The sequence below is a fragment of the Arachis hypogaea genome, chromosome 17 (assembly GCF_003086295.3).
Source record: "Arachis hypogaea cultivar Tifrunner chromosome 17, arahy.Tifrunner.gnm2.J5K5, whole genome shotgun sequence".
NCBI lineage: Eukaryota > Viridiplantae > Streptophyta > Magnoliopsida > Fabales > Fabaceae > Arachis > Arachis hypogaea.
Genome location: NC_092052.1, coordinates 4,090,163 through 4,110,431, shown reverse-complemented (window position 1 = coordinate 4,110,431; position 20,269 = coordinate 4,090,163). Strand labels below are relative to the sequence as shown.

The 20,269-nt window shown below is 27.7% G+C and overlaps 1 protein-coding gene and 1 long non-coding RNA gene across 2 annotated transcripts; one reads left to right on the top strand and one right to left on the bottom strand.

The window, feature by feature from the left end:
• The first annotated feature begins 4,432 nt into the window (after positions 1-4,432).
• Positions 4,433-5,959, top strand: LOC112765359 (uncharacterized). Its single transcript, XR_003183681.2, has 2 exons — positions 4,433-4,857; positions 5,714-5,959. It is a non-coding gene; the product is annotated as an uncharacterized lncRNA (long non-coding RNA).
• A 4,253-nt stretch (positions 5,960-10,212) lies between these two features.
• On the bottom strand, positions 10,213-12,169 carry LOC112764134 (taxadiene 5-alpha hydroxylase-like). Its single transcript, XM_025809669.2, has 3 exons — positions 11,191-12,169; positions 10,872-11,059; positions 10,213-10,567 (listed from the first exon to the last, which is right to left on the bottom strand). The coding sequence occupies exons 1-3, from the start codon at positions 12,149-12,151 to the stop codon at positions 10,271-10,273; spliced, it is 1,446 nt and encodes a 481-aa protein (XP_025665454.1). The 5' UTR covers positions 12,152-12,169; the 3' UTR covers positions 10,213-10,270.
• Between the last annotated feature and the right edge of the window lie 8,100 nt (positions 12,170-20,269).

The window sequence follows — 20,269 nt, the reverse complement described above, 5'->3', positions numbered from 1 at the left end:
TGTTTTGTTACTAGAATCTGGTCGAATCGATCAATTGATTCAACCAAATTAATTAAAAATTAATCATTAAATCAGTTAAATTCAAATAAAAAATTAGTTATCCACAAATGAGTCAAAAAATTAAAAAACTCAATCAAAGAATTAATTATTCTGTCAAACTGTTGCAGTTTTTTGCGGTTAATCAATTTAAAGTAATAAAGAAGAAAAATTTACTTTTTCAAAATAATATATTTTATACATAAATATATTATTTTTATTATGTTAATCTCGATTAAACCTCAATTGAACTTTTAAATTTTTGAATTTTTACTTCTACCAATTCAATGGTTCATTTAGTTTTCGAAAATTTAATTTTTAAAGCCTTTTTAAGTGATTTATATATACATTTTAATGTCATTAGTATATATATAGAACATTATTTCTGTTTCTCCGAAATTATTTTCTTTCTATAGTTTTTTGTTCTCACAAACTCAACATCTCAACTTTAAATAGATCAATGAAATAAATCATGATCGCACATTAAAATATAAATAAAAAAAATTGTACTATTGAGGCCACAAAAAGTGAAAAATGTCATGAAAGGGGTTCAATTCAAGACAAGAAAGGAGAATTATTGAATAATCATTGTGTTAAAGGCAAGTAAGGGGAATGATCAAAATTATTATTCTATATTAATATTTTTGAAAATGTGGGACTAAGCTTCTGATTTAATTTGTGAATCTCTCATTTGGTATCGGATTCAATGTTAGTTCTAGCTTGTACCAAATAATTATATATATGCAAATATAAATAAGAGAAGGTTTAATTAACATCTTTAATCTTTTCTTTAGTTTAATGTTCTTTTTCTCTAGCTCGTTTTTCCTTCGTATTTATAGAGACGAAATACATAAATAATATAGTATGATTTAAATATATGATTATATTGAAAAAAATAATAATAAATGTACATAATAATATCACTAAAATATACTATGTACATTTTTAAAGAGACATTGATATCTCTATTTTTAATATTTTTTTAGTATTTTATTATATTCCTCTATTTAATCGTACTCCTAATTTTTCTCGCCACTAATATCACACTTTTTTTTTTTTTAACCGAAGATATGGAGACTGAAACTCGTAACCTCTTAATTGAGTATGAAGACTATGCCATTTGAGCTATTGCTTCTTGGCACTAATATCACACTCTTGGTTGATCATAAAAGGAAAATGCTACTTATACAACAAAATTCAGTCTTTAGTCAATTTTTAATATTATTTAATTATTTTTTAATTAAAATATATTCCTATTTTTTAGGATACATTTATAATTAAGATTAATTTAAATTTTAAAAACTAAAATTTCTCTAAGTTTCTACCCATTTTATAGTTAGTTATTATTTCCTTTTTTTACGTTCTTTCTCTCTCTGTAACATGATTTGATTTTCTTCTTTCTTCTATTCTGCTACAATATTTCAATTTGTATCTGCAGAAAAAAAAAAAAAAAGAATTCAAAGTTAGTGCATTTAGAAAAAAATTAATCCCTTATTGTACCTTTGATAAAATGCAGGATCTATTTTATGACGTTCTAGTAATGAATGGTCGAATATAATTATATACACAAACTAAAATATTTTCAATTGTAGTTTCTTTTTCAATTGTAACACATCTAAAATTATTAAGTTATATAAAAAATATTTTTAAAACACATCCAAAATCATAAATCTAAAATTTAAATTTAAACATTAAAAAATAATTGTAACACATCTAAAATTATGAAATTATACAGAAAATATTTTTGAAACACATCCAAAATCATAAATCTAAAATTTAAGTTTAAACATTAAAAAATAATTGTAACCCATCTAAAATTATGAAATTATACATAAAATATTTTTGAAATACTTCCAAAATCCAGAAATTGCACATGCAAAAATAATTTAACATTATTGCAGTATATATGAAAATCTCTTCAGGCCACTTTATTCGATTTTTTATTTCAAAAAAAAATTATACAGAATAATAAAAAAAGTAATAGTGTCAGAGACCCATCCAAACCTTAGGTAAGTTTTCGGCGTAGACGAACGACGACGACGAGGAGGAAGACGGCGACGAAGATGAGTGTTGACGAAGGGGAATGTGGCGTTGTGAATGAGCGCCGAGAAGGAGGAAGGCAGCGTCGAGGATGAGCACGGAAGAGGAAGGTGGCGCAAATGAATGGCGGCGGAAGATGACTTCTATGAAATTTCGATGTGCGCCTCTGAATTTTCAATGTGGGAAAAAACGTGATTTCTCTGCTTTTTTGAGTGTTTTAATTTGTACGAATTTAGTTAATAATTAGATGGTTTTTTTTTTGTGACTGAAATAAATTAAACAAAAAAAACAAAACAAACAAAATAAGAAATTGCCTAAATAGAATAATTAGATGGTTTAAAGTTTATTTTAAAATTTTAAAATCAAAATTTTAAATTTTGAATAATTTAATTTTTAGATATGTATTTAAATTATAATATATTAATAATTAAATATTTTAAATCTGAAACAAAAATTTAAATTTCAGTTTTATTTAGTTTGTATTTTAAATGTGTATTTAATTTTAAAAAAATATTAAATTTATTCATAATTTTTAGATATGTTTATTTTAATTTTTTAAAAATTATTATAATAAAAAATTGAATATCGTACTATTTTTAAAGAATACAAATACCTAATTGAATTGATCATAAAAATATCACTATACAAATAAAAACAAGTGTACAAAAATAGGGTGCTGGTGTATACAAATAGAAAGAAAGAGATAGACAAAAAGAGTTATTAATAATAATTTTGTTAGGTATATATAAAAAATAAGAGTAAAGTATATTTTTTGTCTTTAAAGTTTTATAAAAGTTTTAAAAATACTCCTAAATTTTATTTTGTTTTAATTTTGTCCCAAAAGTTTTCGATTTGCATCAAATATACCCCTAACGGCTAATTTTTAAAAAAATTTAAGACCAATTCAACAACAATTTCATAAGAACAACCCTCAATATAAGCAAATCAAGCATAATTTTCATGCATTATTGTTAGATTGGTCTTAAATTTTTTTGAAAATTTAGCCGTCGAGGATATATTTGATGCAAATCGAAAACTTTTAGAACAAAATTGAAACAAAATAAAACTTAAGAATATTTTTAAAACTTTTATTAAACTTTAGGGACAAAAAATATACTTTACCCAAAAAATAACTATTAAAATTAGTCATAGAATATATATTAAAAATAATATATATATATATATATATATATATATATATAATGATTAAATTTAGTAATTAATTTTAGTGTGTAAATATGATTTTTTTTAATTAATAATAACGTGCAATGCTGTCAAGTATTTAGTGAATAATAATGGTGTCCAGCTGGTGAGACCTTCTTAACTTATATCACGCTCAAATACTGATTACTTTGTCACTTTCAAATAACATTAATGTTATGATAATTCATTTATAAATCAACAGTCTTTTTATATCAATGCTGCCTACGTACATCCGTATTTTTTGTGTTTGGTATGATATTTTTCAACTTAACTAATATATGAATTGTTAGATGTCTAAAGCAGAATTTAAATTCTCAAATACTTATTTAAATAGACAAATAAGTTGACCACTCAAAAATAATTACAGAATTAAACTCTATTTTTTTTTATTTTTAATAAATTATTACATTACATATACAATATACAATAAAATATTTAAAATTTATTTATGTAAATGAGTGAGTTGATCATTTTATATTCATTTAACATCAAATTGGGTTAATTTTTTCTTTGTTTAATTTCTAATTAAATTTAGTTGACGTTCTCATTTTTTTTTTAAATAAAAATTGATACCATCCTTTAATAGTTTTAATGTAACCAAAAAAAGAAAAAATGAAAAAAAAAAGGAAAGAGAGGCATCAAACTCATACATACATGTTCATGTATTATTATTGCTGATTTATTGCAGTGCAAATAGTCAAAATAAACATGAAAAACACAATTTTTGTGAAGTCTCCAATCCTCCTCAGACCCACATCAAATAAACATAGCTATTAGCTAGAGACCCATCAGAAATATATTACAACTAATTCTTACCTTGTCGGCAGTTTAATTTCATAAAGAAAAAAATGGCACAAAAAAATGTATCTATTTAATTAATTAGTATTAGGGGTGTAAATTACCGAACCGAACCGAAAATTATCGCAGAACCGAACCAAATTTTACAACAACTGATTAGAAAACCGAAAAAATCGGTTTTTTTTTATTTTTTTCGAAGTAAACCGATCGGTTCGGTTCGGTTTTCGGTTGACTCGGCAGAAACCGAACCGAACCGGACCGAACCGAAAAAGGAGGGTTCAATGGTGTGTTTTTACTAAGTTACCCTTTAACCTAGGTATAAAAGGACAACTTAACACACAGCCCTAGCCTTCTTCCTCTCTTTTACGCGAGGCGAATCCGGAGCCCTAGCTTTCTTCCTCTGTTCTTCTCTTCCACGGTTCCACACTTCCACCTTCGATTCCACCATGCTCGAGAGAAGGAGACCCTGAAGGAGAACCCTAGCTTCTCTTCCTCTCTTCTTGTCTTCAGTCATCGCCGTCGCAGGGTCGCCTCGCAGGGTCGCCGTCGCTGGGTCGCCGTCGCTGCCTCGCTGGGTCGCCGTCGCTGCCTCGCTGGGTCGCCGTCGCCGAGGAGCAATCCATTCACCGAGAAGCAGTCCTGTCACCGAGTAGCAGTCCAGTCGCCAAGCAAGACTCCACTCACTCCAGTGGCCGTCGCAGTCCAACTCGAGCGCCGAGCAGCACTCCTGTCACCAAGCCATCTCCTGCAGAAAGCAACTCCACAATGCCTTCTTCGGAGGTTAGAAATTCTGAACAATTATTTTTAGAGATTCTGTTTAGTGATATTGTGCTTGATTTAACCTGAACAATTGTTTTTACAAATTCTGTTTGTGGTTATGATTTTGAGAAATTTTGTTTGTGCCTTTGTGGTTATGTTTTTTAGAAATTCTGTAGCTAGAAATTCTGTTTGTATTGGCTGCATCAAGAACTCACAGGATAATGCATCGCTTTATTTTTTTATTTTAATTTTTTTCGTGGATGAAAAATAGAGACATTCATTGAATACATTGCTTGTGAGGTAATATGATGTTTGATGTTTAATTTTTGAAGTAGATTCTAAACCCATGTGATCTCTGCTTCACCAGCTGTCAAGCTTTAGAATTCAGCTTTAGTGGACTATGCATGAACTGGCTAAAAGTGGCAGTTGATAGTAATTTTAGGGATGAAATCATTGAGATAGGCATTGTTTTAGCTTCACTCATTCCCAATTTTGATAGAAGGTCTATTATATATTTTGTTTGGGACAAACTGCATAGAATCTGTTCTATGAACTTCAATTCCAAGAAAATATGATAAGGAACCAAGGTATATATAACAAGGCTGAATGTGAAGATTTTAATGTGAAGATTTTGTGCAATGGCTGAATCATTAGAGTAATTTGTGTAGAGTAATTTTCTGTAATAATAATGTCATATACATAACAAGGTATATATAAAATAGAATTGGCTGTTTGAGTATTAAATGATGCTTGTTTTGGTGGACTGTTAGAGCTGTTAATGATGCTTGTTTTGGTGGACTGTTAGAGCTGTTAATGAATTTAAATTCTGTTGATTATATTTATAATCTATATTGATTTTCTTGTTTTATTTTTGTAGAAATTGCACCAACCAGAGAAGATGAGAATGAATCTGGTGTGGATTCAGATTAAGCATGGTGGTTGATTGGCTGTTTGGTTTTTATTTGTTTTAAAGTGACTGTTGTGGTTTAAAGTGTGTTTATTTTTGTTGTTTTGCTAGACATTTTTAATTGCCTTTGTTTTATATTTAATTAAGTTGAATTTGTACTGGATTTGGATGTGATATACTCTTGTTATTCTGGTTTATTGAAGGTTTTAAACTTTATTTTATGATATTTTAAATTCTGTTTATTAGGTATAAAAAAACCGACCGAACCAAACCGCTATTGGTTCGGTTCGGTTCGGTTCGATTCGGTTGTCCAGAAAGCAGCCAACCGAATGGTTGATATTAGCGTTCAACCGATCAGGTCGGTTCGGTTGGTTTTCGGTCCAAAACCGAACCAAACCAAACCGATTACACCCCTAATTAGTATTTAGATGAAATTTTTAAATTTAAAAAGAAAAAAATAATGAAAAAAATATGTTCAGTTTAATAACAATAACAATAACAAATAACAATAATAATAATAATAAAGAAAAAAACAACTATTTGTATCCATTAAAGAAGAAAACTAACGTTGTATCCATCAAAGATGGATTCCGTACGACAAAAGTAGCCAAATCCTAAATTTATGTTGACTTTTTAATAAAATTCCAAAATTACCCCCACCATTATCTTCAACCCCTCTTCTCTTCTTTCCCAAATCTCAAATACCTCCATTGCCTAAAAACCCTAATCTCAATACCTAAAAATCCCAAATTATCATTTTTCTAACCCTAATCTCAATACCCCTTTCAATAATTTCAGCTCTCTCTTTATTCAGCAATTTAACCTTTCTTCTTCTTCTTCTATGGCTTCAATGAACTTGCTGGGGTTTCTCTCTCTCCCCTCAAGAACAACACACTACTACTACTCATCATCATCAAACTCGTTTTGGGCTATTCAATCCCACTGCACAAGATGATGTAACTGCTGCTGATGATGGAAACTGCTTCGATCTCACTCCTTCCACTCATGCCGCTACTACTCTCAACCTCCCTCCTTTTTCCATCTATCAAGAACCCTTCAACAATCATCATCACCTTTCTACTCATCAAGGTTTAATAATTTCTTTTCTCTTTTAATTTCTCTATTATTATTACAAATTACTCTTTTTTTTTAATTTTCCTTTATCATCGTATATTGGAAGGAGAACAACTACATCAACCAAAACCTGCTATTGGAAACTTCATGCAACAACAATAATAATGTCGACAACAATCACCACCACCATCACCAACAACCCAAGCTCGAGAACTTCATCGGTGGATACTCCTTCGCCAATCATCATCATGATTACGGTGCCAACTCATCGGGAGACTACCTCTTCCAAAACTGCTCTCAGCCAGAAGTTACAGCAGGAGGAGGAGAAGGCTCCGCCGGCGACAGTGGTGGAAGCACAAACTCAATACACCATCAACACGTGTTGGTGAAGGAAGTGGTAAAATTGATGAAAAGAATAAAGAGAGGGTTGAAATTTGTTGAAAGGGGGTATTGAGACTAAGGTTAGGAAAATGATAATTTGGAGTTTTTAGGTATTGAGATTAGGGTTTTTAGGCAATGGAGGTATTTGAGATTTGGAAAAGAATAGAGGAGGGGTTGAAGATAATGGTGGGGGTAATTCTGGAATTTTATTAAAAGGTCAACATAAATTTAGGATTTGGCTACTTTTGTCGTACGGAATCCATCTTTGATGGATACAATGTTAGTTTTCTTTTTTAATGGGTACTTTTGTCAGCGTTCGTAAAGTTCATGGGTACAAATGGTTGTTTTTCTATATATATATATACCTGGAACCCACAATTAAATTAATTAACTAAAATAAAAGATATATAGGAACTTGTCTAGATATGCTATTTTTATTTTACATCATTACATGCATGAACAATCACATATTGGTTTTTATTATACTTTCAATATGTTGATCTAATTAAGTATATATACAATATGTTAAGAAACAATAGCTCAAATGGTATAGTCTCCCCATACTCAATTAAGAGGTTGCGGGTTCGAGTCTCCATATCTTCGGTAAAAAAAAAAAGTATATATACAATATACCAATTATTGTGGAATAATTATATTAGGCCATTTTAACAACCTAGGGTGCTTTACATTCCAGACTAAATGCTCAGGAATTTAAGAATGGAGGGGTCCAAAATTAAAATATTGTATAATCAAATATAATGCTATATATTTGATAATAGATAAAAGGAGACTCGAACCCGCAATCTCTTAATTAAATATGGAGAGACTATGTCATTTGAGTTATAACTCATTGACTTTTAATTTAAAAAATTAATAAATACTTGTCAAATAAAAGAATTATCTCAGTTTTTATAATTTTTTCATAATTTATTTATGGTTTTATATCTAATAAAATATAAAATTATATATTTTTAAATATTTTGTTAATTAATTTATTTTATTAAGTATTTATGTGACAGTAAGTTATATTTTTATGTTTTATATCATTAAAAAATATGACATAAAATAATATAAGTTAATTGTACTAACAATTTTGTTATGTGAATTTAAAATATATTAAAGTATTTTTATATAATAATAGAGGTAAAAATTAATTAAAAAAGAATAAAAAAACAACTAAATAAAATTAGAAAAAAATAATATTATCATAAATAATATTAAAGTATTTTTATATGATTATAAATGTTAAAATTAATTTTAAGAAAAAAATGTAAAAAAAAAACTCTGAATTAAATAAAGAATACAAATAATATAAATATATGTAAAAAAATTTAAATTCTATTATATAAAGAATAATAACTCTCTTTTTTTTTTACCAAAAATAGAGAAACTCGAAACCGTAACCTCTTAATTGAGTGTGAGGAGACTGTGCTATTTAAAGTATAACTCATTTACAAGAATAATAACTCTTTTTACTATTATTATATTATTAAATTTTATTCTATACCAAATATCTTTTATAATAGTATATAACACATGCATTTTTAATAGTGTGGATTATTTTTGGTTCTTATTATACTTGTGAGAAGATTAATGATCATAACCATGCATGCTTCTCGAAGGTTTGTTTTATTATATATTTATACTATGACCTTAACTATTATTATGAATAATGCATGTGTTTTTCTTCTCATTTGTGTTTTGATATTTGATAGTGATAAGCGTTAAGCGATGAGGAAGGTGGAGACTTAATTTATAAATTATTAATGATGAGTTATCTAGTGAAACAAAAGCGTTTAGGGCTAATTTATTCACAAATTGGGAAAGGCCATGTGACTTTCTCAGTCCTCTATGTACTCCTTTTATATAATTAAATGAGAATAATAATGAATGATTATAACATCATTAATTTTAATTCTTTTACTATCTTTATGTAGTACTAATTTTTTTTCTTTCTGTTACTAACTAATGAATTCCCAATATTTATTTAAACGGATTAATGAGCTTATTATAATTGATTTATGTAATACTACTTAGTGCGACATTAAATAATTACAACCATCTAATTAAAATTTAAACCTGAATCTGATAACTTCTAAAGCATAAAAATATCATAATACAAAAGTCACATTCTTTTTTCAGTTACTAAAAATAAAAATAAACTCTTAAATAAGTTTTTGTTTACTACAAATTAAAATTATTTGTTTTTTTTTTATTTTATTAGTTCCTAGAAATTTTCATTTTAATTTTAGTTTAATATAATTTAAAAGTTGTTTATTTTAGTTGTAGTTGTTAGCTTGTTTTGTTAAATATTTGCCTATCATGTTAAATGTTGATGTAGTATATATATATCCTGTCATGTCAACATTTTAGCTTGCACCATAAGCCCTTCTAATAAATAACATGTAAGAATAAAAAGGGTATCTATTCTTAAATTTTACTGAACCAAAATGAGAAGAAAAAATTATAAGTTCCAAATAAATAATAAATTAAATATTTTATTGAAACTAAAAATATATTTAAGCTATTATTTTTCATTTAAAATGCTAATATACAATTTTTAATGTCTACAATATACATTTCTTTTAACTTTATTTTTCTCTATGTATTTGGGAAGAATATGACATTTTGAAGTGGGAATGAAATAAATGTTAATAATACTCACAAAAATAATAATTAAGAGGAGATTCAGAAGGAACAAAAAAAAGTATGATATTTTTTTGGTAATATTTTTTTAGTAATTTGAATATTGTATATATTAATAAACAAAAATGGAAGTTATAAACTCATAAAAGTTAAAACAAAGTGATTTTAATCATGCCCATCATTTATATTTTCCGCTTAATAACTTGCATTTAGAAATTGAATCTAATAAAAATTTAATTGAGCCATGCATATATATCATATACGTCCAACTAATTAATAGTCCAACTAATTAATAACATGTGCTTGCTCCTCATTTTAAGGACATCACACGATGGCAAGACAACTTTTAATTTAATACATAATTCTCTTATTGCTGATGTGTGTAAATTAAAGGATACAATAATAATTTAATACAAATACAATGTTTTAATTTTGCTTGGGAAAAATTCTAATTGGCATTCCAAGGGATGGGGATGGAAGAGGATCCATGATGATTGGTTCCTGTGGATGAAGTAAGAACCACTCATATTTTGTCACAACATAATGCACAAGAATTAGTATATTGATCTTTGCTAATTGATACCCCGCACACACTCTTGGTCCTCCTCCAAATGGAACAAATGCATATTGTGGTATTTCTTCATCAAACCTACTTGGCTTGAAACTTTGAGCCTCCTTAAAATACTCTTCATTATAATGTGTCCCATAAGTTGTCCATAGCACCTAAAATAAGCCATAAAATACTTCACATTTAATTGATAAATTGAAAACTATATATAAAAAAATTAATCATAAATATATTATTTAATTATATTGGTCAGACTTAAATTGTATCAAATTAACTAGATTCTTTATATTGAGTGGTTGTTTAGGATGTATTTTAGTCTAGTTGGACTGCGATGACTAATATATCTAGCCATTTTGAACAATTTTCAACTGTGATTTAGTGAATAATTAGGTTAATAATTTTAGAAATTAAATCCATACATACAAATATATAAGAAGCAAATATTATTATAAAATTCACCTTCCATCCTTTAGGTATGGTATATCCCTCATATTCAATATCAGTAATTGTTTTCCTAAAAGAGCCAAAAATAGGAGGGAACAATCTCATGCTTTCTCTAGCAACTTGCCATGTATACTTCATCTTCTTTACATCGTTTATCGATAAATTTTCCTCTCTTCTTTTGTTGTTCGCTATATCGACATGTTCTGCATAAAAATAACAATTCGTTGAATAAAATTTAAAAAATAAATTTAAAAATACAGTTTATCTAATTATCTGTTTAGATATATTAATTTTTTAATGTAACGAAAAAAACTACGTCAGCTATCATTGTTACCTTGAAGTAACTTTCTATAGCATTCAGGATGCTCTGCAAGCATCCTGAAAGTCATAGCAATGGCAAAAGAAGTTGTATCATGAGCTGCAAAAACCAACAACACCACATTATCAATGACCTCTTTCTCGTTAATCTCACCATGCATCAATCCATTGACCAATTTTGAAAGAAGCATTCCATCTTTCTCATTCTGCAAATTCTCTTCCATCTCCTTTCTTTTCTCTCTAACTGCTTTGGTAAGAGCCTTTTCTATCTCCATCCTTGCCTTCTTCGCCCTTGAAAACCTTGAGCCAGGGAACATAATTGCCGGCGAAAACACCCCTTCTAGAACTCTCTCAAATGTCTCTAGCATCCCCTGTTCCACTTTAATTCCCAACAAGCACTCGAAAACTATGCTAAAAGTTAGGATTTTGGTGGACCGGTAAAGACTAATTGTGTTTCCATGACCCTGCCATTTAGATTCCAAGAAGAATCTAACATGGTTGCATAGTTTTGGAACTAGATTTTCTAGTCCTGCATAGCTAAGGCTAGTTCCAATCAAGGCGCGAAGGAATCGATGCCTTTCGCCGTCTTTCTCCATAATTGAATCAGTTCCCATGAGCTGAACAGAAGAAGAAGGCCAAGAACTCTTCACCAACTTAAACTCATTGGTTAGAAAGAATTTGTTTGCTTCAGAACCATTCACAACCACGGTTGGAGACCCCATTATTCTTGTTTTGAAGATCTTTCCGTACTTTAGAACTCGCGGCTGGACGAATTTCTCGAACAATTGATTCCTCCTCTGAGCATTGAAGAACTCCATTGTCTCACCAATCAACGGGAACTTCATGTCCCCTGGTGGAAGCCGCTTCTTTTCTCTTTTGCAACCTTGCTTGTGTCGCAAGAAATTGAACGAGACTATCACAAGAAGGATTGGTAACAGGATCAATAATAGAACATCATAGATCATGTCCACAGACATTGTTTTTTGTCTGAATGATTTGTGTACTTTTGTTGTGTGATTTGGATACTAATTTTTGAACATATATATAGAAAACTGTGGTGGATGAAGTCAATGTATAATAATGTTAATTTATTTTAAAGTCACTTCCTTTCTAATAAAATTGTTATATAAATTAAGAAGCCTATGTGTTACTTAGAATATTTTTTTATTAGTTTAATATTGATAGTAATTAATTATAATAAGAATATATAAGAAGTAATAAATAAGAAGTAATAAAAAATAAAAAAAATAAAAAAAATTTATGTACTCTTTACGTACTCTTATTATAATTAATTATTATTAATATTAAACTATTAAAAAAAATAACGTATGATAACACTGTGATCTGGTCAACTTGACTACAACACAAGAATACTAGCAGCTATAGCACCATATCTTTGTGATATATAATATAATAAAATAAATACTATGCAGCATTATATTCTTGAAAGGAAAACATTTATACATTATCCATAAGCTGCATTGCTTTTACTAGTTGAGACACGACATACAGAGAAACAGGCAGTTCATGCTGTTTTCTAGTTTAATTTCTTTTATATTTTTTAATATATAATTTTGTATTAATTTTTATATGTTGTTGTGTCTCTATATTTTTTAAAATAAATTAAAAATAATTATATGTGTATTAATTTTTTTGTAGTGTATGAGTTTGTTTGATAAGCTTTTACGAAAAGATATTTTTTAAGTGATTTTTTAAAAAAAATTTACAAAAATAAAAATAATTTTATGTTTAGATATTTTATGTAAAAATAATTTTTTTGTTTAACAATTATATTTAGATATAATAATATAAATTTTTTTTGTTTATTTATTATGTTAAAAATATTTTTTTAAAAGTAAAATATAAAAGATTTTTTAAAAAAACAAATATAAATTATAACTTTAAGAAAAATATTTTTAATTTTTAAAATATTTTTATTTTTATTATTAAAATTTTGTCAAATATACTAAAAATTAAAAATAAAATTTTTTTATTATTTTTTTAATAATTTAATGATACCCAAACAAATCCTAAGTCAGATTACAAGTACACCACTATTGAATTGGACCCATTTTTAATCAAAGAGATGTATTTATGGATGAGATTACAAAGTAGGATCAGGGACGGACCCAAGCATACAAATGAGGGGCACTTGCCCCCATGATTTTTTAATTTTTGTTTTAAAAAATATAGTTATATATAATATGCCCTCACTTCAAATTTTAAATGACTCTACTACAAATGAAATAAATTCAATTAGCTAAAATTTTAAATTTATTTTTTTATTTTTTTATCATTTTTACTATTATTTAACCTAATCAAATTTAGTTATTGTACCGTCAGTTCTTTATTTTCTTAAACCATCTTCTTATTTTTATATTTTTAACCTTCTTTTTCTATTCCTTGTCTAATGGTCATCTTCTCTTCATCAAAAAGTAAATTTTAAATTCTCCAATTTTTTATATAGCTCTCCATGACTCTATGTATCTTTCAATTTCATTATTTTTCTTTTTGATATTTTCAATTGCATTTTTTAATTCAAACAATTATAGTTTAGTTATCAATCTAATATTTTATTTTTTTCGTGACTTTATATATTTTATTTTATTCTCGATTTATTCATCCTTATTACTTATTTTTTATCTTTTGTTCTAATATATGTACCTATGTTGCATATAAAATTTTAAAATGAACTGATTAATTTACTAATTTAGAATATATTTTTTATTTTTAAAAATAATGATAAAAAATATTTTAATTATAATATATAATTAAACATATACATAAAATATTTTATCTAATATTATATCAAAATTAAATTAAAAAATATATAACAAATTTAATTATTTTAAAAAATAAAAAAATTATAAAAATTATGTTTTTATTATTTTATATAAACATACTTTTCATATAAAGATTTAATTTTTCTAGTATTTATATATAGTTCTAATTTCAAATTATAAATACTAATGTATTATTATGCGCTAATATGCCAGTTAATTCAGTCTTTTATTATTAAATGTGTATAAAAAGATTAATTAGGATAATAAGTTATCTATAATTTAATTAAAAAATTTTAATTTTAAATTTTATAAATAAAAAAATATTTTTTATAAATTATATATAATAAATAATATTTTAAGAATAAAAGTGTTCGCTAACTCTTTTTAATTTTTATATCTCCATATAATTAATAATATTTAACAAAATTTATTTAATATATATATATATATATATTTTTTTTTTTTTGCCCCCACTCCTAAAATTTTCTGGGTCCGTCACTGAGTAGGATTATTTGAGCCAATAGTAATTCCATAAATAAAATTCACTTATGGTACGTTTAGTCGTTTACACAAAAAATTAATTATTAAATTAGTTATTCGTATAAAATATATGTTAAAATATAACATAATAAGATAAATAAGAATTATATTTATACATAAATACGTAATAAATAATTTGATGACAGATTTTTTTTAACAATAACATTTTTAAGAAAAAATTTATCCAACAAAACTGAATTACAGATTTACAGCCAACTTTTAATGTTCTAAATTTGAAAAAAAAAAAACCAGGATTACACATACAAAAATGATGAATAATAAGAAAATAGTAAATTTCTTCCTCTTCTTCAAATTGAAACAGGATCCACATTACATTCATGGTAAAACAAAATTATAAGTCCTGAAAAGTCTGAGCAAGACTTTTGAATATTTCCCTAACCTTAAAAGAATGACACGTAATCATCATCATGTACCTGAGAAATTCATTAAAAAAAAAAACATTAATCTCTTGATTTAGGTCAACGTTAGAAGGTGTTCTAAATTATCCAAAAATCCCTACAAATCTGGTTAAGTATTATTATTTTGTGAGACCTTGGAGCCATATATGATTGCTAATTATGGCAGCAACATTGAGATATGAGACATTAATGGTGTTAGTATCACCGTGTCACCGTCTTTTGTTAACTATATATAATTTTTTTTCAAAGGGTAGGCTAATACAACCGTTTAGGGACATAGATAATGTTATTTGCAACCGCCTAAAACCTAATATGGTTGGAACATTTTTGCACAAGTTGTTTTCAGACAATAGAATTGGGAAATATCCAAAGAATCATAGTCATATATATGACTTATGAAACTGGATTCTGTGGATCTATAATCTATATAGCTTCTTGTGGATATTATTTTGCATAGAAATTTAAGGTTCATTAACCGTTGTTATTATTATTATTATTATGGTGCATGTCAAATAATGAAGCGAAAGCAAGCTGGGAAATGGGAATGGATTGTATACAGTTGTTGTTTTACAAGTAATAATATTACAACCATACACAAAAAATAAGGTTATAAAAATTGAACTCACCGACCAATAAAATTAGATATTTAAAAATTCAATTAAAATTCAACTAAGATTGAAGTTAACATAATAAAATAATATATTTATGTATGAAATATATTTTTAAAAAATAATTTTTTTATATTATATTATTTTAAATTGATTAACTATTAAAAAGGATGATGAAAAGATATAATAATAATAAAAAGGATCTACATATGGTGTTTATTGATTTGAAAAAAAAAGCATATGATAGGGTTTAAGCTAAAGGAGGTCTTATGGAAGGTTTTAGAAAAAAAAAAAAAGAATAAAGATCGCATATATTTGTGTAATTAAATACATGTATGATGGAGTTATAACTATTGTGAATACTCAAGGTGGTGTGACAGAGGAATTTTTTATTAGTATAGGATTACACTAAGGATCATCCTTAAGTCCATACCTTTTCACATTAGTCTTGGAGGAACTCACAGAGTATATCCAAGAACCTGTACCATGGTGCATGCTTTTTGCCGATAATATCGTCCTTATGGGAGAGTCAATGGAAGACCTACCTAAATAAGAAGTTGGAGTTATGGAGAGAAGCTCTAGAAGTGTATGGTCTGCGCATAAGCCGTAGTAAGATGGAATATATGAAATGTAAGTTTGACTTGCGGAGGAAAAACCCTAATATAAAGATGAAGATTGGAGATAATATTCTACGAAAAGTGAAGAGTTTTAAGTATCTTAGGTGCATCATATAAGATAATGAAGAGATTGAATAGGATGTAAATCATAGGATCCAAGCAGATTGGTCAAAATGGTGGAGTGCATCTGGTTTTATATGTGACAAAAAAGTGTCTTTAAAACTTAAAGGTAAATTCTATCGCACTGCTATCAGACTGGCTATACTTTATGGTACAGAGTGTTGGCCGGCCAAAAGGGAGCACGAACATAATCTAAGTGTGGCAGAGATGAAGATGTTGAGATGGATGAGTGGTCATACGCGATTGGATAGAATAAGGAATGAAGATTTAAGAGAGAGAGTTGGAGTAGCATCTATTGTGAAAAAGATGGTAGAATCGCGGCTCAGGTGTTTTGGACATGTGAGAAGAAGACCGACAGAACACCCAGTCATGAGGGTGGATAGGATGGAAGATGGATAAGGGGTGAAAGGTAGAGGAAGACCTAAGAAGACCATCCATGAGGTAGTCAAACGAGATCTACATGTAAATGGTCTTTCTATAGACATGATACATAATAGAGCTCAATAACATCGTTTGATTCATGTAGCCGACCCCACCTAGTGAGACAAAGTTTTATTGTTGTTGTTTGATTAACTATTAAAAAAATAAACCAGTTCAATCAGTTTACTATTTTTTTACCAAACTTTTTTCAATTTTTAACTATTTTACTCGCAACTGTAATTTGCCATGAACTGAACTAATTTAATAGCCAGTTTCTAATAACTCCCTTAAATCAGGCACTGCGATTTGGTTTTCAGAATCATGCCTATATTATATATATATATATATATGAAATGCACTTCCAATAAAAAGATGACAAGTGTATTCTATTTTATCCTCATTAACTTAGTTTAGATACTAAGCAAAGTAATATTTTTCTTTATTACTATGCAAATAATATTGTAAATAGAGTGATCTCTCAATGTTAGAAATGTCAATTAGTTCCGATAATTTTAAAGGATTGAAGTAATCGCTGGCCGGTGCCAAGATGGGGTATAATGAAGTTGTTGATATTGAAAAAAATGCAATAATCGGTTGTTTATGTGTGGATTGATGTATGCTTAGTACTAATAGGTATGACCTCATCTGGAAGTCGATGGTGTGGATAATGGGTTGATAATTTATGACGAAAAGGAAGAAAGCGGTTTTGTGCTTGGTTGAAGACAGTGTTGTTGACTTTGCACACCTTCAACGCCGAGAAGATTTCCAATGCCCCTCTCAGGATCACACCCTTTCACAGCCGACGAGAACCTCGGCTACACCTCTCACCTTCAACGCCAACGGAGACTCCACCTATCCCTCTCACCTTCAATGGCCATGGAGAAATCAGCTCTTCCTCTCACCTTCAACACCGACGAGGATCTCCCCTACTACTCCCGGAAGCGAATTCGGAGAACAACTGGCTGCCAAAAGCTGCAGGTGAGGCGAGCGACGAGTGCCTTCTAATTTTTACCCACTAATTACAAACAGAATTCTAGTTTTTTCAGACTTCATAAAACTACACCCTCTATTGTTGGAAATTGGAATCGAGGATTTTTCAATTTATTGAGTTTATCCAATTTTTGTATTTTTGGTTTTTGGAATTTCATAAAGAATTACTAAGCTCCTCAAAATGTTAATTAGTAGTTGTTTATTGATTCAAAATTTTTACCTTACTTCATTAATGCATTTACGGTTATTACATCTAGTCAAATTCTTCTTCTCATAATTTCAAACATTCCACATGTCAAGTTTGGATTGGTTGCTGGATCTTAGCCACCATAGTCACCAAATTAATGAAGCCACCATAGATAACACCTATATATATATATATATATATATATATATATATATATATATATATATATATATAATTTTATATTTGGTATTCATGGAAATGTTTAATTATTCTATAATGACATATTTGATTATTTTGCTTGAAATATTTGATTATATTCTAATAGCTAATTACTTTATAAAAAAAAATATGAAATAACATATATAAAATATACACAAATATATAGTAATTTATTTAGTGACTAATTTTTCGTATTTATACAAATTTTTAATAATCTTATTATCATAAATTAAAATCAAGATCAATATTTGGTGTCATCTTAGAAGCTACTAAAATGAAGATCAATCTTGTTGGATTATAGTGAAATTATGGGAAGAAAAGAGGCCGTATACAATAATCAAGAAGAACAAATAATTTAAATTAACAGAATTATGTCCCTATTTTTTAATATGATTTTACTGATAGGGTAACATGTTTCTTGTAGCAATAATGAGCTGGCTCCATAAAAGAAGTGCAACCAAGAACCAATAGTAGTAGAATTTCATACTTGGCAACTACTATTATATTCTTTATGGTAAATATATAAATTAATTAATTAAACTAAGAAAGAAAAATAAATTCAATTAACAACTTTGGTATTTTAAGTTGGTTCATCCTATCACAAGAACTTCACATGGGAAAGTTCAGATTATGGTAACCACCGGAGGATATGGCAAATTGGGTGAATGTGTCAATGCAAGTGGCAAAGCTTTGTAAAGAACACACACATGAATGAATCATAGTGTCTGCATGCATGTAATGTCAATAGCTCTTAAATGTTTGCATTCAATGCAGTTTTATTTAAACATTGTCATCATATGTAGTAGTGGCAGTTTTTTCTTATGTCACTAATACAAATCAAACTAGTGCTGTAATTTTTAGAATTTTTTTACACTCCTATTTAGCATAAGTTTATTTACTATGTGAGAGCAAGATAATATTTTCAACGTGAAAATTGATTTTGTTCAACAAATTTACTCAATTATTTTTTGTCAACAACTAAAAAATGATCATTTATTTAAAACTAAAATGAAATATTATTATGATATTTTTTCAGTACCATGAACAAGAGATTATTAAATTATTGAGGGAACATTTTGTCAATAAACTATAATATGATTTATACATTAACACACAAATACTGTGTTATTATTGGCCCATTCTTAAACGCTATTTATTAAGTAAAGAGTGTTGCACTTTATGTTTATTAAACAAATCTTAGTTCTCTATTTATTATATTTAATATGAATGATTAAAATTTAAGGTTAATTTTTTTGTTTCTCATTATTTAACAAGTTAAGTTTTAGAGAGAATTACACTCCTTAATTTCTTTAAAGCGCATTAATATTTACTGTATTATTGCGTGTATAATTCATTATTTAAGAGGTGGTCCTTGTAAAACAAGTTATTTTTTATGGCAAGTCCCTTCAAAAAGCTAAAATCAAAGTATCATCTTACTAAAAAACCTAACAGAGTATACAATTTTTAGAAAGCCTAAGGTTCATAATGTTATGATGAAGAGTTAAATTTTGGTAAAAAAAAATGAATATTAATTTTTTTAACAAATTAATAAAATACATCATAACATGCAAAATCGAGAAAAACAATCAATATCAATATTTTATATTAAAAGCTATCCTCAGCTTCTCTACCGGATGCAGCAATACAACACTTGTGCTATTGCAAAGGTAGCACCTTTATTAACAAACACCTCAAAAGCTTTCTGGGTTTTGCTTAAAAAGTTTATCTTGACATGATTCAGTTGTAAAGTTGGTTGAAACAACATACAGGATCAGAGAAAAATAACCAATAGGTCAATGTTTTCCTTTTTATTAAATAATGCTTGCTACATGCAACTTTTCAATTTAAGGTGCATGGTATGGTAAAAAAAAAATATCTTATGGTAAATATCTTATGACATTTGAAGGATCAACAGAGAATCCCAGAGAAAAGTACCAAAGCACCCTTTTCAAAAAAAAGGCAAAAACATTCAGAATCTGTGGATGTGAGTAAGGCTTAAAGCAGCAGTATTGGCAGAGTTTCCAGTTCTTTACATAGAATAATTACCAAAAATAAATTTTCTCATGTGTTACAAGAGAAATATTTAGTGTACTTATTTTACACGACACCATATCGACTCATTTATTATTTAAAATAAGTTGATATGGTATCTCGTGTAAAATAAGTATAATAACCTTCTGCCTGTCCATATA